Here is a 23,515-nt window from a genome sequence, read left to right as displayed (position 1 = left end):
TCATACTTGCATGCCTCGTCGATACAGCTCAACACGTTCACCTTGCGCCTACTGAACAGCCGTGGTCCTCCAGATGGCCAATGTCAGTATTTCTATTGAGTGCTTCCCCACTCTGGTTCATCGGCTTTGGCCTATCGGTTTTGGAACTGCCGTGAATGTGCGGTCGCTCGAGAAGCCGTCATCGCGCAGAAAGCGAGAGTTTTGCCACCACTGCCCACCATGACCTGCCGCAGACGACATCGTCACCACTCTCCTTCCGCAGCAAGCGCAGGTACTGGTACTGCGCCCTCGAAGGATTATTCTGCTGTCGAGGCGACCTTTCAACACCAGTCACATGGGCAACGACCTGGATTGTCGTGCATTAGGAGCATCTCAACATAAAGACCTCGGCGACGGTCTAGAAAGGCATCAGGTATCCTCGTATACCAGCAGCAGAGTGTGCGATATTGCTGACCAGATTCTGTTCGGTCTGGACTGTTTACACCTCCACCCTCTACCCCAGCACTCCAGTGCCCAGGCAGGAAGTAAGCTTAAGAATAAGATTGCGCGCAGCGAAAACATCTTTTCTCTCCAAGGGCGGAGAGTTCCTGCTTTTCCGTGCAGGAGTGTACTCCGGTACTACCACAAGACGACGAGCACCACTCATGGGTGATTGATTACATTTGTCAATTTGCGGACTTCTCTCGGAGCGGCGTCATTGCAGATCTGGCGTTCGACTAGACCACATTCGACCGGCATGGGGGGTAGGTTTGTAGATGAAGGATAACCGCTTTGCCCTCACGCCTTCCTGGACTTGGCATGAGATCGACATGTAATGCGACTTCACCTTCCACTAGTCTGCTTAGGAAACGCCCACGGACAACATATGTATGTGCGCGACCGCACAAAGGTCCAACTCTCTGCCAACCTCTCTGCTGTGCTTGCGGCACTTACGGCTGCCCAGACAAGGCGTTTGTAGGTACACGATGATTGAGCGTTTATGATTGCTCGAAGTGGCAAAGACTTGTCGAATAGAGTATACTACTGCCTGCTAGCACAGTAGTTGGTACCCAGAGTAATGGTAGTACAACGGAGATCGATACCAGCGAGAGGGGACGTCTATGGGCACAGCGCCGTATAAGAACGGCTTGCGATCTCCCAAAGTCAGCCTCATCATTCCTTGCAACAACCACACCCAGTTGTCATCATGTTCAACAAACTCACCACCGCCGTCGCGCTCCTTGAGAGCTCGTCGGTTCTCGTCTCTGCCTTCCCTCATATCGCTCAGCAAGTTGCGGAGCAGAAGCGTAAGCGACATTCATCGTACATTCTAAGATCATGATCTGACAGAAACACAGGCCAGAGCATCCCAACGGTCCCGTTCCCAGAGTTCCCAGGTTCTCCACTCCACGCCTTGTACAACAAGTTCGACCCTGAGAGCCAGCTTGTGTCGACCTCTGGCGAGCACGAGTGGCGCGCACCTGGCCCTGGTGATATCCGTGGTCCATGCGCAGGACTCAACGCCGCTGCCAACCAGTACGTCGAAGAAGTCACGAAATCTATCTGAATGATGCTGACGTCCGCATAGTGGCTACCTTCCACGTGATGGAATTGCCGACTCCCAGTCTATCAACACTGGACTGTGGGAGGCGTTCGGTCTCGACCACACCGCAACCATCTTCCTCCAGACTGCCACCATGTTCTTCGATGGTGACCCGTTGAGCGGACGATGGAGTATTGGATACCACTCCGACAAGACCAACTCCCTGGGCCTCATCGGTGATATCCTCGGCAACCAGACCGGTATCTGCGCATATGGTACGTTATGGAAGGGCACAAGGCAGTAGCTTCTCGAGTATCGCTAACAAACTTCTGTTTGTAGGTCACCTGAAGACTGAAGGAGATGCCTCCATCACCCGTGGTGATTGGCTCGCACCAACGCAGAACAGCAACTGCGCATCATACCCAGAGTTCGCCCAGGAGCTGCTCGACCTTGCAAAGGCCCGCACCGGTGGTAACCTCACCCCTCAGGTTCTTGCTGAGCACCAGTACAACCGCAAGCAGCACTCCATCGCCACCAACCCCAACTATTTCTCTCCAGCCTACGCAGGTGTCGCCTTCACCTTCGGTGCACACATGTTCGCCTATGAGCTGCTTGCCAACCACTCTGCTGAAGAGCCACGTGGTTTCCTCACCCCAGAGGTGTTTGAGTCTTTCTTCTCATACACCCGCGATGCCAACAACCAGCTCGTCTTCACGTACGGCCATGAAAGGATCCCAGATAACTGGTACCGCCGTGCCAACGATGATGCGTGGACACTCGCCGACATTGGTATCTCCACTGCTCAGCAATGTGCATCCTACCCATCCAACTGCCAAGTCGGTGGCAACACTGGTGAGGTCAACTCCTTCAGCGGTGTCGACGCTGGTGACATCTCCGGTGGCCTTCTGAACAGCTTCGAGGACTTGAGCGACCCAGACCGTGCCATGTGCTTCATTGCTCAGGCTATTCAGGCCGATGTGCCCAGCTTCTTGGACAACGTCTTCACCGGCGTTGCCCTGCAGAAGGTCCTGGCCATGATCCCAACCACTCTTATTCCAGCTATCTCGCCATTCATGTTGACTTGCCCCAACCTGCCGGCAGGCAAGAGTGTGTTGTCATACGGGCAGGCATATCCAGGCATGCTGGCCAAGCAGCAGGGACAGAGGAATCCATACAAGAACTAGATGTGGATGTGTGGATAACGATACTTAGAAGTTTGTAATGACCTTGTCGTTACGACCAGACATTTCCTCCACAACATCACATACTTGACCTTATCATCGCTGACGATCTAGCTGCCCATCGCTGGCAGTCGCATCAAATCTTACTTGACGTTCATCAAGTCTTTATTGACGAGAGCAGAACACCTCCAATCAGGCACCAGCGGTCTGTAGCAGAGCACACCACGTCTTAGTGACATCCTCGATCCAACCATACAAACACAGATGCGATGAATGAGCAGACGGAGACAAAATCACACTACACTTCCATGAACTTCTAGAACAATGAAGTGAATGAATAATCACTGGCCGCCTACCCGATCCGGCACAAACAGCCCCACTTTCGTCTCGGGCTGTGCTTCCCCGTGCTACACTTCGCCTCACAACATTGCTGACCGGTATTCACCACAGCACAAACCACCACCCTCTTTCCCGCCCTCTTGGAGCCTGTCCGCTCACCAACTCTGACTCTCAACTCTCACCACATCGGAGCGGAGTCATGTCATATCTCGCCGACCAACTCAAAGAAAAGGGCAATGCCGCATTCCGTAATGGCGAATACATCGAGGCCGAAGCGTGTTACACACAGGCAATACAGAAGTACTCGAAGAACCAGCTCATTTTCACAAATCGCGCCAATGTGCGGCTGAAGTTGCAGCAATGGGATGGTGCTGTGAATGATTGTCTGAAGTCGATCGAGATTACTGGGCCTAATGGACAGAACCACAAGGCTTTTTACTTCTTGGGTAAGTATAAGCTGACTATGAAGACGCTACGTTCTGCAGAGGCTTCAAGGTCTGAGGTCTACGACACTTCTTGTCGACTGTATTTTTGTCAGAGAGATGCACTCAACATGCGTCTCTCATTGGGCAAACACTGCAGGCTCTACTCAGGAACTGTGCTGATCACTTCAACAGCTCAAGCACAGCTAGCTCTCCACCACCCTCACGAAGCTCTCTCATCGGCACTGACAGCATATCACCAAGTCCTCCACCCAGCGCCAGCAGCAAAGATCTCGCCTCTAGACCTTCAAACTTTCTCCGCCTTTGTGCTGAAGTGCAAGAAAGCAAAATTCGCCGCCCGAGATCGTGAGCGTCTCCGCCGCCAGGGCGATATGCGGGCCGAGTTGGAGGAGACTTTGGAATCACAGAAGCAGCGCGAGCTGGACTCAATATCGGCACAGCTTCACCGAGGCCAACTGGGAAATGTCGAAGCTTCTGAACGCACAGAGGAAGTTGCTGGGAACTACGACTCAAAGATCGCGACATTACGATCTGTCTTCGAAGCAGCGGATCCAGCGAATCATAAGCCGAGGGAGATCCCAGATCATTTGATCGATATGATCACGTTCGAGCCGATGCATGATCCAGTCATTACGAAGAACGGACATTCGTATGAGCGAGCGACGATTTATGAGCATTTGAAGCGGAGTCCGACGGATCCTTTGACCAGAGATGCGTTGAAGGTGGAAGATCTCAGGAGTAACTTTGGGCTCAAGGCAGCTTGTGACGAGTTCTGGGAGAGCGGTGCGAGTGAGTGGGTCATCGATTGGTGATTTGGATGAAGTTTTTGAGCGTTGAGCGAGCGCATTGCGTGGCGTTACGGGTATGAGATGATGAGGCGCTGCGAACGTCAGCATGGAGGTGTTGTTTCGTAAAGTCAGCGCTATGGCATGAGCAAGATCGTATTCCACCTGCAGAGTGGTGCTACGTTTTGAGATTAAACTCTCCACCATGACCTACTTCGGTCAATCTCAGCAAGTGAGTAAGGCTGACGGGCTGGAAGAGTTCAGTCAGTGTTCAGTCGGAAGGCGGACCAACCATGTCGGCGTTGGAAGCGTTGCCTGACATCGTGTGCCCGGCTGATGAGGAAAGTGCTGATCGAGCAGCGTACATACATGTATGCATGGTTGCCCGATGTGATGCTCGCACATTCATTCATGATAATGCCCACGATTCCTCCAGAAATGTGTGTAGGCCAATGCATGTGAGCACGGGTGTCGGACCTCTTGTCTTGCATGCTCTCGAGTCTTATGCATGACGGTTATCACAAGATCCACAATCACATATAGACCTCACGATACACGGCCTGTAGTTCGTATCAAAGCTTACCTTATTGACCGGTCAATCTTGGTGGCTGGAGGCCTGAGGCTGAGGATTGAACCAAGCGTCTTGTTACCTTACTTCCTCGACATCAGACAAGCTGGCTTGGCCCAAAGGATCCCGACCTTCCTTCTTGCGTCGCCCTTTCCTCCTCCTCTTCGTCTGCCTCGTCGCGATTGTGGCGCTGTACAACGTGCTTCCCCGACTGCGAACGTTGGTTGCGCAGATCAGCACCCCCAAGCCAGCATTTAGCTTCCACCAGACCAGACCACTCGTCACAAGCACCACCATGGGTATGTATCACCACATTGGTGGACATCTTATGCCACACCACTAACAACACATGCAGGCGCCAACTTCAAGAAGCCGCCGCAGGCACCGCCGCTCTTCACCCACACGCCTGAAAGTCTGCTCAAGGACACCAAGCGCATTCTCGATGAGAGCAAAGCGTTGCGGGACAAGATCGTCAAGGAAGTCACCGCCGAGACTGCCACCTTCAAGAATGTCGAGCTTCCCTTCGCCCAAGACGACAACCGCATGTCACTCGAGACCCACATCATAGGCTTCTACCAGGCAGTGTCGACCGACGCCAAGGTTCGTGATGCGTCAACAGAGGCAGAGAAGCAGATGAACGACTTCTCGATCGAGGCGTCCATGCGCGAGGACATCTTCCAACTTGTGGATGCAGTCTACAAGAAGCAGAAGGATGACAAGAGCTTGGATGCTGAAAGCAGGCGGTTGCTGGAGAAGGACCACAAGGGATACATCCGCATGGGTCTCGGCATCCCTGCGGGACCTGACCGTGATCGCTTCAAGGCTATCAAGAAGAGGCTCTCCGAGCTGAGCATTACATTCCAGAAGAACCTCAACGAGGAAAACGGCGGTCTGTGGCTGACACGCAAAGAGCTGGAGGGTGTACCTGCAGATGTCGTGGAAGGCCTGACAAAGGGCAAGGAGGGCACTGCAGACGAGGGCAAGGTGTTCCTCACGTTCAAGTACCCAGACCTGTTCCCGACTCTGAAGTACTGCAAGAACGAGGAGGTGCGGCAGAGGGTCTTCATTGCTAATGAGAACAAATGCCCTGGCAACACCGAGCTCTTCAAGGAGGCCATCGTCCTCCGCGATGAGGGTGCGCGTCTTTTGGGCTACCCCAACCACGCTACTTTCCGCATCGAAGACAAGATGGCCAAGACACCAAAGACTGTCGACACCTTCTTGGGTGATCTCCGGAAGCGCCTCGCGCCAGGTGGTCTCAAGGAGATTGAGAAGCTCAAGGAGCTGAAGAAGGCCGAGACGGGTAAGGCTGACAAGTACTTCCTCTGGGACCACAGATTCTACGACACTTTGATGCTCGAGAAGGAGTATCAGCTCGATCAGAAGCTCATTTCCGAGTACTTCCCACTGCAGACCTCGATCGGCGGCATGCTGAACATCTTTGAGGAGATCTTCGGTCTGCAATTCGTCGAGGTGCAGGGCGAGCACAGAGATCAGATCTCCGAGACTGGCAAGGGTAACGACATCGTATGGCACCAGGATGTGCAAGTGTTTGCCGTCTGGGACGACCAAGGCGAAGGCGGTGGCTTCGTTGGCTATCTTTACCTTGATCTTCACCCACGCGATGGCAAGTACGGTCACGCCGCAAACTTCAACATCCAGCCTGGCTTCATCAATGAGAATGGCACGAGGAGATATCCCGCGACTGCATTGGTGTGCAACTTCAGCAAGCCTACCCCGAAGAAGCCATCTCTCCTTAAGCACGATGAGGTCGTCACACTCTTCCACGAACTCGGTCACGGTATCCACGACCTTGTTTCGCGGACAATCTACAGCCGTTTCCACGGCACTGCGACAGTTAGGGACTTTGTCGAAGCGCCATCGCAGATGCTTGAGAACTGGTGCTGGACGCCGTCGCAGATCAAGTCGCTCAGCAAGCACTGGTCATACCTCTCGCCCGAGTACGCTGAGGCATACAAGCAGGAGCACGGGGACAAGCGACCATCGGAGAACATTCCTGACGATGTGATCCAGTCCATAATCCGGACACAACACGTCAATGATGCACTGTTCAACCTCCGCCAGCTCCACTTTGGTATTTTCGACATGACAGTTCACGAGCCGGCATCGCATGCCGACGTTGAGAAGTTGGACGCCTCAGAAACTTACAACAAACTCCGCAAAGATATCTCCAAGATCGACGGCCCTGAAGAGATTGGCCAAGGGTACCACTGGGGTCACGGTCAGGCCACTTTCGGCCACTTGATCGGCGGCTACGATGCTGGCTACTACGGCTACCTCTCCAGCCAAGTCTACTCTGCCGACATGTTCTACTCCGTCTTCAAGAAGGACCCGATGAACGGCAAGGAGGGCAGGCGGTATAGACATACTGTGCTTGAGAAAGGTGGCAGCCAGGATGAGATGGAGACGCTGGAACAGTTCTTGGGCCGTGAGCCGAGTACTGAGGCGTTCTACAAGGAGCTTGGTCTGTCATAGATCAGGGCGCTTGGAATGGCATGCATCGCTCAGCCCATTGCTATAGGCTGTAGATACATTGCGTACACTCAGCTCTGTGCTACTGCTACAGTCCTGGGCATAGTTTTTACAACCCCTATTCTTCCACCTTTCCTCATTAGGAAGGATGTATCCACTGCTTGGCGTAGCTCACCACCTGGTGTGTCCTCCATTATTGGCTATTACTGCCTCGCAGCGTTCTCGCATACTCTTGCATATACGTTGTATGTCCTTAGGTGTGAGCTTGGCCCATTCAATCTTGATAGCAGCTATTACCTCATCTCGTGTTGTAGGAAAATGAGCACCTACCCTATGCTTAAGAAGAGCCCATAGATTCTCAATAGGGTTGAGATCTGGTGAATTGGCTGGCCATTCCATAAGGTGTAGGCCCTTCTCCTTAAATAGACTCACCGTTGCCTTCGCCTTATGGATTGAGGCGTTGTCTTGCATAACAATGCAGTCCTACGAGCCTGTTAACACTCGCTGCTTCTCAATTGCCGTGTGGATAAGAGGGACAATCTAGCTACGATACACCTTACCGTCGACAGAGCCCTTCTCGAATATATAGACTTCTATAGGTCTATCTGCAGAGATACAGCCCTATATTATACAGGTTGAGAACCTGCGGAAGCGTGCTATAAGACAGTGTTCGTGATAAGCCTCATCTGCCCTACGTGTCATATAGACCTGTCCGAATATTCCACATATAAATGAAGCTTTATCTGTCTTAAGGACCTGAGCCTACTGTTCCACTGTCTATTTAATATAAGCCCTTGCCTATCGAAGCCGTGCCTCCTTATGTTTCTTAGTCAATAACGGCTTACGTGTTGCGACATATCGTGAGAAGCCCTCCTTCTTAAACGTAGCTCTTACTGTCCGGACGTCGCTGAAGATGCCCTCTATCGCGGCAATCTGTTCGTATCGTAGGCGGCGGCTATTAGTATTAGTAGTGGCTCGATAGACAAGTCGCTAACGCTTAGAGGTGTTAATTATAGGTGGTAGGCCTCTCTTTCTCGGTATAGAAGGTGGCACTCTTTTAAGCCGTGAGATTACTAAAGAGACAGAGCCTTTGTTAGTATAAAGGGCGTCTACAATCTACTGTAGCGGCCAGTAGGCGTGTTTCTAAGGAGACTACATCTCGCCCTTCTCGTAATCGGTAAAGACGCGTCCCTTCGGCATAGTGGCGATAGATAGCGCGTATATAAGTGTGTAGATAATGAGATTGAAGGTAGCAACACCTTCTGAGATAGACATTGATAGCTGAAAGGGGTTAGCGTAAATATAGGGGTTATAAAAACTATGCCTAGGACTATACTAGCCGGACGATAGAGCTATATAGCTAGCGTACCTTTATAAAGGCTATACCCTACGTAGGGGCCGCGAGACGTATAACTAAGGTATTCTTCTAGTCCCTACGCTACCGGAGTTACTTTAGGTAGGCGTACTACCGGAGCTACGTATCTACTTAGAATCCTAGGACCCGGATAGATAGCTACGGAGTAATCTAGCTTCCGCCGGTCCCGGCCTCGATAGTAGCCTAGAGGGTATACTTCTTCGGGGTCCTCGTAAGGTAGATTATCTAGTACTTTTTAGGTACAAAGACCGCCCCGTATCGCTCTACCTAGTCGTTATATACCTCGAGCGCCGCTTCGAGTTAGCGATAGTTAGTTTCGGTTAAGTCGCTATACGTTAGGATATTTATATCGTCGATAAAGCCTATATAGGAGTTAGTACCGCCGGCGCTACCCCTAAGTAGCGGTAGGAGTATAGAGGTAAAGAAGAGGAAGAGGATCGGGAAGAGCGAAGAGCTCTACGGGATTCCCGTTTCAATAGGCCGTATATAGGGTTTACGCTACTCCCTAAGGATAAGCTTTATAGATCGGTTAGTAAGGAAGGACTAGACGAACGCGACTAGCTAACTAGGTATACCTTTTGCCTAGAGGTTATCAAGTAGTCTAGTATAGGAGACCTTATCGAACGCCCCTAGGATATCGAGTAATAGTAGGGTAGCGACCTATTATTAGTGTATTACCTATAAGGTACTCTACTACTAAGCGGGCTATACTACCGAGCGGGCCACTTTTACTAAGAACTGTACTACTTCTATAGATATAGCTATGTAACTACTATTATAGCGTATATTGTCTTTAAACAAGGCTAAACTGACCTTAGCTATCTAGGCTACGAAACGCGACGCGATAATTACGAATCGACTTACTATAAAGGTATATAACCCGTCTCGAACTATACTAGGGTATCGATTGAATAGACGACCTCCTCGGGGTGACTACGAGCCTAATTCGAAGAAGCTTATAGAGCTAGAAGAGAGGGTAATACTTGAGTATATACTCGAGCTAGATCTTAGAAGTTTCCCGCTATTAAAGGCTAATATACGAGTAATAGCCGATTTATTACTATAAGAGAAGGGTCTTAAGCCCGCTAGTCTTAGTTAGATAGACAGGTTTATTAGGCGGTATCGTAAGCTTAAGGTTCGTATAACACGTAGATACGATCGTTAGCGAGCCCTAATAGAAGATCTAGACGTTATCGAGAAGTAGTTCTTACTTATACGTAATATAAAGGAGAAGTATAGCATCCTTAACTAGGACACCTATAACTTCGACGAGATAGGTTTATAATAGGTATTATTACGTCTTAGAGCGTCGTTACGGGTTTAGAAAGGCGTAGTAGAAAGAGGAAGGTCGTTTAATAGGGCGATAGAGAGGGAGTAGAGAGATAGCGTATTAGATAGCTCTTATACAAAGCGAGATTAGTAAGCTACGTAAGTCTAACGAGGCCCTTATATAGCGGAAAGCACGAAAGCGCAGGTATATTTAGTCTAGAGGGTCTCTAACCTTCGATAAGGCGTCGCAATTAATACCTCTAGAGGATACTAGGAGGTAGGAAGTGAGTAGAGAGTCGCTAGATAGTGTTCGGCTAGTACTAAGGCTACGACGCTATAAGTAATATAGCGAGTCGGGGTATAACGTACGTACCTATTAAGTAGACTTACTAGATAGCGAAGAATCTAAAGAGGAATTGCCCTCCTAGTAACGATTCTATAGGATGTCGTCGTGTTAAGATACCGTCGTAATTAAAGTAGAAGTAGTATAGTTCTTAGTAAAAGTAGCCCGCTCGGTAGTATAGCCCGCTCGGTAGTATAGCCCGCTCGGTAGTAAAGTACGTTATTATATAGACCTACTCCGTAACGAATTCTAGAGCCGTCGTAGTAGACCGCCCTAGCCGGGCTCCTATCTACTCGGCCGGGAGGAGCTAGTACTCCTCGGCTAGCTTAGAGATACGGTCGGCCGCGATACGCTCTAGCGCCTTCCCGATCGTACTTAGTAGGGCTATCGGGCGGTAGGCCTTCCCGACGTCGTATCTAGCCTTACTCTCTTTACGGAGGACGACTATACTCGAGTACCGGAAAGGGGTCGGTATATAGGACTACCGGAGGTATATTATAAATAGCCCCGTAAGGTATAGGGCGAGCGTCTAGCGGTAGTATTTAAGGAATCGGTTCGGGATCTTATCCGGTCTAGGGGTCTTATCTAGTAGCGCTACTTTTAGTACTATTAGTACCTCCGCCTCTATTACCTCTTAGCTAGTCTCGAGCTCTATTAGGTATATAAAGCCCTCGATATCGTCGAGCCGAGCCGTAACCGGAGGAGGGAAGAACGCTTCTACTAATACGTCGGCTCTACCCTACTAGGTTTCCTAGAGGATCTCTTATCTATTATAGATAGGCGGGAATTATAGTAGTAGCGGCGGCGTCCCCGGCTTTCTCGTACGTACCTACTTAGCGAGCTTCTAGACCTTACTCTAGTCTCCTATAGCTTCCCTAACGGCGTCGCGCTACGTAATATTACCCTAGCGACGGATAATCCTACCCTTCTTATTATCTAACCGGCGGTATTAGGTATATATAGCGTCCTATTTCGTCTCCTTCTACTAGCGCCTCGTCGCTACCGTAGAGCGGACTACGTCTACGGATTTCTATAACTAGGCTAGCGACGCGTACTTAGAGGGTCGGGCTTAGGGAATCCTATCCCGGATTACTCCTACGATATACTATAATAGGTTCTCTACTACCGCGTCGAGTTCCGCTACTAAGTAGAGAGGTACCGGCGGTAGGAGGGCCGTTATTCGTTCCTTTAGGGCCTTACTAACCTCCTTCTAGTCTATACGCTTCTACTAGAGCCGTAGTTCGAGGGCTAGTAGCGCTTATAGGTATACTATATCGAACGTCGTACGGATAGCTAGGTAGTCTAGGTAGCCGGTATCGAGTTCTAGGTCCGTATCGTAGAAGACTATCCGCTAGGCTAACTATTAGGTCGCGAAGGTTAGGTTAAGCGTCTAGGTCGTATTTTACTATTAGTATATAACTATACCTACTAGAAGTACTAGGTTAAGGCCGGAAGCTTCTATTAGGCCGATAAGTATATTAGCGGTGTTATAGGCCGAGAGTACGCTATCTCCTCCCTATCTCGGGTAGTAGAGGTTAAGGTTACCGACTAGGATATATATATCGGCGTCCTCTTAGAGGGCTCCTTAGAGCTAGTAGAGAGTAGCCGACTAGCTATCGTCTTCTATCGAGCCTAGTATAGAGTACTAGTTATAGGCGTTATAGATAGCTACTATTTTACCGTAGGTAAGGCGTAGCCGTAGCGAAGCTACGTCGCTAGAGTAGGTATAGGTCGTCTACGTTATTATCGCGACCTCTTGACTTACGTAGAAGTAGACCCGCGCTACCGGCTAGTTACCTTTAGGGACTACGAGGTAGTACCTCGGGTCTCCGAGTATCGTCTTCCCGTTCGTCTACTACTCCTAGATAGCGACTACGTAGTGTCGGCTAGGGTATAGGAGGCTAAGTAGCGGCTTCTAGGCCTTATCCTTACTCTTATTAGCGTAATACTATACGGTAGTTAGTTAGGTAAGCGTATTATTTATAGTTAGACTATTATATTAGCTATAGTTCTCCGTTCTATCTCCGTAGTTAGGCCGTTATATTATCGTTATCGTCGTCCCCGCCGTCGCTATTCTATCGCGGGGCCGCTACCGCTACCGGGGCTACTAGTAGAGGTACGTCACCTCCGTAAGGGCGGAATATCGTCGTATCGTAGCGCGTCTATCTAGGGGCCTAAGCCCGGGGGTCGGTAAGCGCTAGTCGACCTACTCCGTATACTAGGCGTCTATTACCGTTCGGTCGCCTCTTCTTACCCCCCCTATAACTAGCTAGAAACCGTCGGTATCGACCCTCGGTTAGTATAATACGGTCGCTATTTCTCCTCCTACCTATCGTACGCCTAGGCGCGCTCCTACCGCCTACTCCGCCGCCTACCTCTTTACTCTATACCTACCTATCTACGCCTTATAGCCTCTACCGTAGTTAGCGTACTTACTTATCTCGGGTTAGGGGTAGTCGCGGGTATTATACGCTATCGCGTAGTAGCTATACTAGGTCTCCCGTCGGTAGTATTTTATAGTATACCCGAGTCCCTAGTACCGGAAGTACTAGGTTACTATATAGGTATAGTTATACTTCTCTACGTAGTAGTACGAGTAGGCGAGGACTAGTCCCTTCTCTACGGGTTAGGCCCTCTAGCCGTCGTACTTAAACGCGATTATAAGCGACGAATATTTCCGCTCTATTCGTTCCGGCTTCTTTATCTAGTACGCCCGGGTAATAACGAGGCCTAGGATAGTAGCCTAGTTATCCTTCGCGATTACTACTCCTATCGCTACTAGGCTAGTATCCGCTAGGAAGGTATCGACTCGGATACCGTATATAAGGGCCTAGTATACTAGCGTAACCGGTATTACGCTCTTCGTATTTAGTACCTTAACCGCCTAGGCTACGTTCTATAGGAGCGTCGGTCTCTCTACTATAGTTACGAGCGTATACCGTACGTCTCCGCTCTTTAGCTTCTAGGCTATAATAATGTCTTGTTTACTAGCCTAGCGCGCCTACTCTACGAGGCGTTAGTATAATAGTACCGCTACCCGCTCTCTTTCTTTAGGGTTGTCTATATATATCGTAACCTCGCGCTAAGCTAGCCTAACGCGGTACGTTAGTTACTTTATAGCCGCTATAGCTGCCTCGGTATATATTACCGGCCTAGCTCTTCTAAGCGCTTAGATCTCTCGTAGGAGGTCGGCGTTCGTTACGTCCTTTACTAACGCTAGCGTCTTTATAGCCCGTAGTAGCTCCTAGATTACTTTAGCTAAGCTCTCGAGAAGGCTACGGATTACGCGTTTATAGAGTAGATTAGCGTTCGCGAGGGTAGCTATAATTTTGTATACGATAGCGGTAGCGGTATATTCTACCGTTATATACTATATTTCGTATACTAGTCCTTTTAGTTAGCGGCTTATAGACACTATAGTTATTATAATAGTTAGTCGATATCATCCGCTTCTCCCGGGCGCGTCGTCGCTCCCCGCGTCGCTCTTCGTCCTCCGCTAGTAGATAGTATTATCGGTCTATATAAATAAATAAATAAATATATTTATAATAGCTATCTAGCTCCTAAAAGGTCTACGAGGCCGGGAGCTATTAAGGAAGAGAGAGGGGAAAACCGTCGTACGGGGAAAAACCCTCTTTAGGTATTAGTAAGTTCTCTCTATTACTTATTAGTTAATCTATCGTACTAGAAGCGGTAAGTACTAGGTAGTTAGCCGCCTCGGACTCCGGTACCTAGGAACGAGTATTAGTAGCTAGCCGACTATCGAATAGACGATAGGTCGACTATTAGTAGAGGCGGGTTACCTATCGAGTAGGAGATAGGTCGACCGTCGAGCGGAAACCGAGCTAGCCGTCGAGTAGACAACGAGTCGACCCTTCCGGGCTCCTATACTCTATTAGTACTCCTATCGCTATTCCTCCTACGCTCGGGGTCGCTATAGGCTACGGTCTACCCGCCTATATAGTCGTCGGTACTACCGGAGCTCTACTACGTCTATAGGTAGGGCGCCTTCGAAGGCTTCCTAGAGCTCTTCCTCCTAGGCTACCTCCCCTATTCTTACTACTATCTCGCCCGCTATCTAGAACTACTATAGTAGGCCGGTCCGTATTACTATTCGTACCGCTACTCGTATCCTACGCGCTATACCTATTATATATTAGAAGTCTATAGCCCTAGTCTCGAGGCGTATTACCTACCGGGCTTCTATAAAGCGTAGGTAGAATAGTACGACGTATTTCGGCGTCTAAATACGTCTATATTCGTATAGGCTACTATCTACTCCCGGTACCTTTCGGCGATATAGATAGTCCTTAAACCTAATATATTCCGAGCGGAGTAGTATCGCGACTATTACCTATAGGCGGGTAAGGGCTCGGAAGAGTATTACTCTATCTCGGCTAATAGGTCCTATCTTCGCCGCTACCTCGTCTTCTCGTCGGTACGCTCGTCGCTATAGTAGTTACCCGTTCGGGTGCCTTTCGCCTTTCTTCTAGCGCTCGTTCTAGATTCCCTATATATATCTACGGACCGCGTTCGCTATAGCCTTCCGTTCTTCGCTATTACGGGTAGCCTACGACCCCTTACTATACCTACGTTAGCCCGGGTGAACCGCGGACCTTTAGTATCGGGTTAGCGCGGCTTGGCTTTACTTTATAACTTTGCCGCGCCTCGCGCTCCTCTTTCGTAGTTTCGTAGAATAATAACTCTCTTATTCGGACCCTACGGTACGCGCGCCCTTATAGTTTGTTCTACTACCCTACCTAGATCGCGGATCTAGGTAAGGGACGCGTAATAATAGGAATAGATAGAACTATAGAACTCGAAGAACGCGTAGAGTCGTATTAGAATATAGAATACGACAAGGCGTATAGCGCGTAAGTACCTAGAGAACGTAACGCGGCGACATTATTAGTAGGTAGTCGCCCGCTCGTAGATAGTTAGGAAATAGGTATCGTTACGCCTCCCCTAAACCTAGACAATATGACTTTATAGACAAACGGCGGTATACTACCGCTACTAAAGCCTAAGAGTAAAGGTAAGTAGCGTATATCTCTTTTCCCCGACCTCTCCTCTTTTCCTTAGAGTTAGACATAGGACGATAACCGGCGGGTTATAGTAGACACCGGTGTCGCGCTATAATAGGAAATTGATAAAGCTTACTAGAAAGCCTTCGAGCGAGAAGAAGGTAGTAAGATTAACTTTATAGAACTGTTCGAATTTAAGCTCGAAGAGGACCTAGACGAGGTGTACCTATTACTCGACGAGGTAGAGTATATTCTCGTATCCGAATACTAAAATGTTATACTAGACAAACTTACGACCCTCGTATCTTAGTACCTAAAGACTACCTACGACTTCGTACTATAGGTAGTGAGTATAGCGATCACTAAAGCTAGATAACTCGATATAATAGAGCGAGCTAACAACCTCTAGAACACCTAGTATACTACGCTATATACCGAGTATAACCGTATCTATAAGATACTACGAAGCGAGGAGGCTATAATATAGCAGATAGCCGTAGACCTAAAGAGTAAGAAGGATTATAACCTAGCAAAGTTATAAGAGGCAGAGAAGAAGTATAGGGAGGCTAATAACCTATATAAGTAATTTAGCGAGATTTACGAAAAGGAGAAGAAGAAGGTATAGGATGCCGAAGCTAAGAACTAGGCTCTATAAAAGGAGGTTAACGATCTAAAGACTCGACTCTAAGCTACTAAAGACACTATATAGAATAGAGGTATAGGCCGCTCTAGTCGCCGACCCTCCTACTTACCTCCGCGCGAGACTTTACTCGAGTAGCTAATACGTAAGTATCGTAAAGCTACTAGTAGAGGCGGCGGCGGCGGAGGTAGTAGTAACGATAATAATGACGATAATAGTAATAACGACCGAGGACGTAATAGAAACCGTCTACGACCTAATAATAATAACGGTCGCGACTCTCGAGCGCGTAATACCCGTATATAGACTCCCCTAACCGAACTTTTAGAACGCCTATTTACTATTAACCGTACTCTAATACGCGGTATCGAGGTTAGTAAGGACGTACCTAACCCGAAGTACTTTAAGAACGGTAACGACCCTAACTTCGATAGTTAGTATAGTAGCGTACTTCTTAAGCTAACTATAACTACTTTCCGCTCCGAGGTAGACGGCCTACGTTTTATATATAGATAGACATAGGGTAAACCTTAGAGAAGTATTAAGCCGAGGATCCCCGTGCCTAGATAATAATTATTTAACGAGTTCAAGACTAGTAAAGAACTACTAGATTAGATAACGCGCTAGTACGGTACCCGTAACGAAGGAACTAAGGCTATAGTTAATATCGCTACCTATAAGTAGGAGTAGGGCGAGACCTTTATTACCTTCTACGCTCGCTACTCGAAGCTACGTGCTTAGATAGAGTAGACCGACGAGACTGAGCTAATACTATTTCGTAACCGCCTAAACCGTAAGTACTTTATTAAGACTTTTGGCGATAGGGAAGTAGATAGACGCTTATACGATATATAGGATGTTATTAAGGAATGTACGGTACTAGATAAGAGCTTCTACGAGACCGACCGACTATATCTATAGAAGGAGCGCCTACGTAGTAACCCTAATTCGAACAATAACGGCGTATAGGGCGGTAGTAATACCGTAGGCGCCGTAGCTACTAGTACGACCGCTATAATCGTCTAGCGACTACTATAATACGTAGGTACGAAGAAGAAGGAGGACCTACCGGTTTACTTATAGAACCTACCTTTATTAAACCGTAAGTAGCGTAAGGACCTTAAGAAGTAGGGTAAGTGCTACCGCTACCGTATAGGCTCGTACGTATTAACGAACCCCGAATGCCCGATATATAGTTACAACGGCGACTACCGCCCTCTACGTCTACGAAACAACGCGAACGCTAACCCGAACCTTAGCTCCCTTACTACCGACCTATAGTAATAGGGAAATGGTACGACCGCTACCTAAGCGTAGTAGATAGCGGTTAGTAACTAAACTTTCTAAGATAGAAAGAGTATAAGATTAAGAGATATAGAATGTAAGAGACGGACTATAGTAAGGAGCTTAAGATATCGGTATATATACTCGATAAGTAACAACTGGCTATACACCCTTATATAGTATTACCCGTAACGATATAATATAAAAAGGCTCGCGGCCTTATAGATTCTACCTCTACCTCTCTCTTTCTTAATTAGAAATTTATATATAAATATATAACTCCCTTAATCCCTTTAGTAAAGAACAGACGATTAATACTAGGAGATAGATCGGCTATAGCGTGTTAGATCATATATATAGCCCTTATAGACGTGGTTATCGGCGGTTATTACGAGTAAATACTATACTACGTTACCGACCTCGAATACGATATCGTCTTTAGACTACCGTAGCTCTAGGTATACAACCCGAATATCTTCTAGGAAACTAGCGAGGAAGCGTTTAGATCTAACTACTACTTTGGTCACTATCTATATAATAAGATATCGACAACAGTACAATCTCTAAACTATTTCGGTAGAACCAGACACAATATATAAGCCCTAATCACTATTTAGGGACACATAATAGAACCCTTAAGTGAATTAAGGGTGCTAGGAATATAGCTGGATCTAAAGCTTAGCTAGGGACTATAGGTCAAGAAAGTATAGGCAAGAGTAGACAACAATAGGCAATCAATTGATAGGCTTATAGCCTCTATATAGGGAGCTACATTTGCGAAAGCAAAGGTTATATATAAGGCTATTATAAAGCCAGCTATACTATATAGAGCCTAGATCTAGTTAGCCTAAGACAAGATCCTAAAGAGAATTGTAGATCCTATTAGCAGAGCCTAAGCCTCCTGTCTAAAAAAGGTGCTTAGAGTATATAAGTCAACTCTAATAAGGGTGGTCGAAATGGAGTCTAGCTCCTTACTAGCCAAGCTCTACCTTCACGTAAAGTAAGGTCGCTTTTCTTATCTCGTCTATTAACTCTTAGACTACCTCGTCTATCTCGTCTTTACTATTATAATACTACTACGCGATCTAGACTAGCCTCTCGGAGTCGTCGAGGTATACCTAGATATTAGCCTAGTAGGCCTTTCCCTAGTTTAGCTTAGGGGTCCTCGCTAGTATATATTATATCTATATCGTAATAGAGGTCCTAACTAGTATATAGTCTAACGATGCCTCGAGTTTGTGTTCGATCCTATAGTAGGTTACCGTATAGTAGTAGCTATCTAAGATCTAGGAGAGGTCGATCGTGCCTTAGAGTCCCCCTCTCTTCTAGGTACCTAGGTCCTTCGGGGTATTAAGGGCAATTACGTTACTCGCTATCAAGTCGATTACTTCGTCGGCTATAGGGTACGGCTATATAAGGCTTTCCTAGGAAGGGTAGTATATATCAAAGTCTCCTACTATAATATAGTACCCTTATCTCTTAAGCGTACTGTCTAGGTGTCTATAGACCCTAAGGTCGCGGCTAGACCTCGAGGCTAGCGGTTATATATATAAGTTGTATATCTAAGTACTACCTACGTAGAGGGAGGTAATATCTCCCCCGCCTTCTTCGTCTACGTAGTACACTACCTCCTAGTCGGATTCTAGTATATCCTTACTAATATAGAAGTACGTACGGGGTCTACCGTCGCTTCGTAGGTATGTCGTATAGCCTAGTAACTTATAGGTCGTTAGTCTCTTATAGTACGGGTTAATCTATAGCTCCTAGATTACTAGGACGAAGTAGACGTACGGGTCCGCCTCGTATAGGAAATAGTTCTAGACTATATCCCTACTATAGTTGACGTTATACTAGATAATACTAAGCGTATCGAGGCTAGTTATTATTAGTAACAATCATTTCCTCTATAATGTCCTATGTCCTACTACCTTATACGTCCTAGTCTACGCCTATCGGCTATATACTAAAGGGGAGCCGGGCCTAGTTAGATTCCCTCGCCGTAGCTAGTAGAGTACGTAGCCTCCCGTACGCCCTAGGTTACGTATCCTTTATATTATTCTCGGCCCTAGGGCGCTTATACCCGACCGCCGCTAGCTAGTTCCGGTATAGACTAGCCTTACGGTCGCCGTAGAATCTTAGGGCGACGGTTCTGTTTATAATTGCCTTGTTTTTCGCTAGTTTCCGCTATAGGCATTCCGCGCTATACGATAGGTAGTGCCCCGGACAGTTCGCGTACCGTCTCGTAGTCGATATATAGTCCCTAGACATATAGTCTCCTATATAGTTCGAGCAGGCCTACTTGTTTATATACGTATAGGTTTAGTGTCTATACTATTAGCATTTAAAGCATTAGAGGACACGAAAGGATAAGGAGTGCTTTTCTACTATCTTAAGGCTATATTACTAGATCAGGCCTTATTCTATCGCTAGATCCGCCGCTTTCGCGTCTTATAGCTATACTATTAGCGCCGAGGCCTTCTTACCTTCTAGCCATTTCCTATAGAGCCAAGTCGCCTTCTAGATTAGAGAGTTAAGAGTGACCGGGTTGTCCTCTTAGAGAGTACGTAGGTGACCTTAGTTAGTTAGGTCGAACTCCTTAGGCATATCGTAGACTAGGATCGTAAATTGCTTCGTTAAGACCTTCGCTAATACCGTAACCTTAGATGCCTACTATAGCTATGCCTCTAGGTGCCTCCTAGTAGTAGTAGAGCTAGTATAGATCTATAGAGTACCGTGAGACTAGTAGTTCACTACGACTACCCCTAGTTAATTAATTCGCTAGGCGAGCTCCTTGTTTAATAGCTTCGCTACTTCGGCCTAGTCTTCCTTTACTATAATACGGATTGTAACTATATCGTACGTTAGGCGGGGGCCTAGTATCGAAGCCGCGACCGATACCTAGCTATAGGGGCGTTGATTCCGGGTGGCCTTATTAATCGCCTAAGACGTCGTCCTTATTTCTTATTGCCTTCGGTAATACGATAGTACTAGCGCTACACGTAGCTAAGTGATCATTACCTATAGAGACCGGTATAGGAGCTAATCGTTAGTCTCTATACTTTTTGCGTCCTCTATAAGTTACTACTAGTTATCTTAGGGGAGCTTTGCCTATAGAGCCGTAGGCGCCGGTAGTACTATAGCCTAGGCTACTATTGCCTAGGAGTTGCCTAATATAGCTAGGCACCTCCGCGGCGTTTGGGGCTATAGAGCTAAAGAAATAGGGTGAAGAGAACTTCAAGCTATCTAACTTAAATAAGGTAGAACTCCCTTAATTCTAGGGGTAGTAGCCTACTTTATAGATCGTTAAACTCTCTATTACCCTATCAAACGACCTTCCTCTTTCTACTACGCCTTTCTGAACCCGTAACGACGCTCTAAGACGTAATAATACCTATTATAAACCCTGTCTCGTCGAAGTTATAGATGTCCTAGTTAAGGATACTATACTTCTCCTTTATATTACGTATAAGTAAGAACTACTTCTCGATAACGTCTAGATCTTCTATTAGGCCTCGCTAACGATCGTATCTACGTGTTATACGAACCTTTAGCTCACGATACCGCCTAATAAACCTGTCTGTCTAATTAAGACTAGCGGGCTTAACACCCTTCGCTTATAGTAATAAATCGGCTATTACTCGTATACTAGCCTTTAATAGCGGGAAACCTCTAAGATCTAGCTCGTGTATATACTTAAGTATCACCCTCTCTTCTAGCTCTATAATCTTCTTCGAATTAGGCTCGTAGTCACCCCGAGGAGGTCGTCTATTTAATCGATACCCTAGTATAGTTCGAGACGCGTCGTATACCTTTATAGCAAGTCGATTCGTAATTGTCGCGTCGCGTTTCGTGGCCTAGACAGCTAAGGTCAGTTTGGCCTCGTTTGAAGACAATATACGCTATAATAGTAGTTATATAGCTATATCTATAGAAGTGGCACAGTTCTTAGCGAAAGTGGCCCGCTCGGTAGTATAGCCCGCTCGGTAGTAAAGTACGTTACAAGTATATAATTACTAAAAGCGAGAGTATTTTAGGTAAAGCCGCCTTATATATAGCGGAACGCGTACGTCTAGCGGAGGAGAGAGGGAGGGTAATATAAAGGGCGAGCTCTTAGATCTCAGTACGGGCTAGGCCCGTACTTCCGACCGTAGACTTTATCGCGGGGCTCGATAGTTCTCATACTCTCTCTATATCGAACTTACTATATACTATAACGCTAGCCTAGTTAGACTCGACGGAGGAGAACTATCGCCTCCTTAGAGATAGGTATAAGAAATACGAGGAGTAGGTAAAGAAGTATAGCACCCGGTTCGCCCCTAAAAAGTACTAGCTTAAACACTTTAGTAAAGCGACAACGTACTATAATATTAAGGCCGCGGTAAGAATCTAAGGACACGAGACTAAGCTATTAGCGGAGCTACGAGTACTAGGGATCTAGCTCGACCCGAAGCTAAGCTAGAACGTATAGATTAAGAAAGCCTAGAGTTAAGTATAAGTTAACGAAGCCTCGATAAAGAGGCTTACGGCGTCTATATAGCGAGTAACATTTAATAAGGTAAGGGTAATATATAAGTCGATCGTCAAACTAGCTATATTATACGGGGTATAGATCTAGGGGACAGGAGGCGTAGGTAAGCCGATCCCGAAACGGATAGAGTAACCCCTAAATAGGATATAGGTAGGTAACCTACGTAGAATACTAGGGGTATATAAGATAACGTTAATAAGTACGGTAGAAATAGAGACGGGAATACTACTGATCGGCTAATATATCCGGGGAATAAGAATTTAATACGCGGTAAAGACGACAGATTACCTAGTATAAACTACGATCTAGAAGGTAAAGAATAAGAGAGAAAGCCGCTACCGGAGAGGGGCCGGACATTAGATAAGCTAAAAAGAGGATGACCTTACTACCTTTACGGCCGTATAGATAAGCACCGAGTAGCTAGTACGAAAAGAGGAGGAACGTAGGACTCGCTAGGCCGGCGGGAGTAAGGCTAAGACCTAAAGCCTAGCGGAATAGATAGTAAGCTACCTATAGGAGTAGGACTAGAAAAGGAAGCCCCCTAAGACAATAGGCCCGATAGTACTCCGAGCCTTCTAGAGACACAATTACTAGGTATATAGGGACCTAATAAGGGCCGAAGCAAGCATAGCGATCCAAATCAGGTCCAAGTATATTAGATTAAGGGTCTACCTATTTAGGAGACGCGTACTAGATATCTAAAGCCTAGCCTACTAGTATAGCTACCTATCGTAAAACCTAGAATATATACTACTACGATGCCCGTAGTAGGCGAGTAGTAAGGGAAATTAGAGGTACTAAGCGGAGAGGAGAGACTATAAAGTTAATTATTAGGGACAAAGGTAACATTCGCCGAATCTCTCGGTAGATATTATAGTAGGGATACCTCTAGTAGTTTAGCCTAGCTAGCGAGACGGAGGAGTAGATAGATAAGAGGCGGAAGTTAGAGGGGTTATATATAGGGTAGTCATTAGGGTAGGCCTATAACACTAGTGTACCCTTAATAAGGGAAATCTAAGATAAGAACGAGGGGGAAAAGATAGGCGGGAAGGAGGAGGGGTTTTTACTAATACGGTTTCCCCTCTATATATACGAAAACAAGATAGTATAGCTATATAGGCCAAAGGCCCGATTACTATATTAAGCCACCGTTATTACTATTACCGTTATTAAACGCGTCGATACTATCGATCTCTGCGCCAAAACAAGACATATTCGAAAGCTCTTATTAAGGCCATTCTAACGATATACAAAGCAGGCCACTGCCCCTAGGACTAAGGGAGTTCTACCTCATTCAATCTAGATAGCTTAAAGCTCTCCTCACCCTATTTCTTCAGCTCTAAACGCCGCGGAGGTGCCTAGCTACATTAGGCAACTCCTAGGCAATAGTAGCCTAGGCTACGGTACTAACGGCGCCTACGGCCCTATAGGCGAAGCCCCCCTAAGACAACTAGTAGCAACTTATAGAGGACGTAAAAAGTATAGAAACTAACGATTAGCTCCCTTACCGGTCTCTATAGGTAATGATCACTTAGCTACGCACGGCGCTTGTACTGTCGTATCACCGAGGGCAATAAGAAATGAGGACGACGTCCTAGCCGATTAGTAAGGCTACCCGGAATCAACACCCCTATAGCTAGGCATCGGTCGCGGTATCGATACTAGGCCCCCGCCTAACGCACGATATAGTTACGATCCGCATTGTAGGAAAGGAAGACTAG

General features: G+C 47.2%; 2 protein-coding genes across 2 annotated transcripts; both read left to right on the top strand.

The window, feature by feature from the left end:
• Nucleotides 1-1,186: 1,186 nt before the first annotated feature.
• On the top strand, nucleotides 1,187-2,706 carry CLAFUR5_08347 (Dothistromin biosynthesis peroxidase dotB; the record flags this gene model as incomplete). Its single annotated transcript, XM_047907495.1, has 4 exons — nucleotides 1,187-1,286; nucleotides 1,338-1,515; nucleotides 1,568-1,797; nucleotides 1,862-2,706. The coding sequence occupies 4 exons, from the start codon at nucleotides 1,187-1,189 to the stop codon at nucleotides 2,704-2,706; spliced, it is 1,353 nt and encodes a 450-aa protein (XP_047759703.1).
• A 535-nt stretch (nucleotides 2,707-3,241) lies between these two features.
• On the top strand, nucleotides 3,242-7,334 carry CLAFUR5_08346 (Saccharolysin; the record flags this gene model as incomplete). The annotated part of the gene is made up of 4 exons (XM_047907494.1): nucleotides 3,242-3,488; nucleotides 3,660-4,274; nucleotides 4,940-5,137; nucleotides 5,194-7,334. 4 exons carry the CDS (start codon nucleotides 3,242-3,244, stop codon nucleotides 7,332-7,334), a joined length of 3,201 nt encoding a protein of 1,066 aa, XP_047760021.1.
• Between the last annotated feature and the right edge of the window lie 16,181 nt (nucleotides 7,335-23,515).

Source organism: Fulvia fulva, chromosome 3, assembly GCF_020509005.1.
Source record: "Fulvia fulva chromosome 3, complete sequence".
Classification (NCBI taxonomy): Eukaryota; Fungi; Ascomycota; class Dothideomycetes; order Mycosphaerellales; family Mycosphaerellaceae; genus Fulvia; species Fulvia fulva.
Note: the sequence above shows the minus strand (reverse complement) of the source record. Positions and strands in the feature narration are given on the sequence as shown.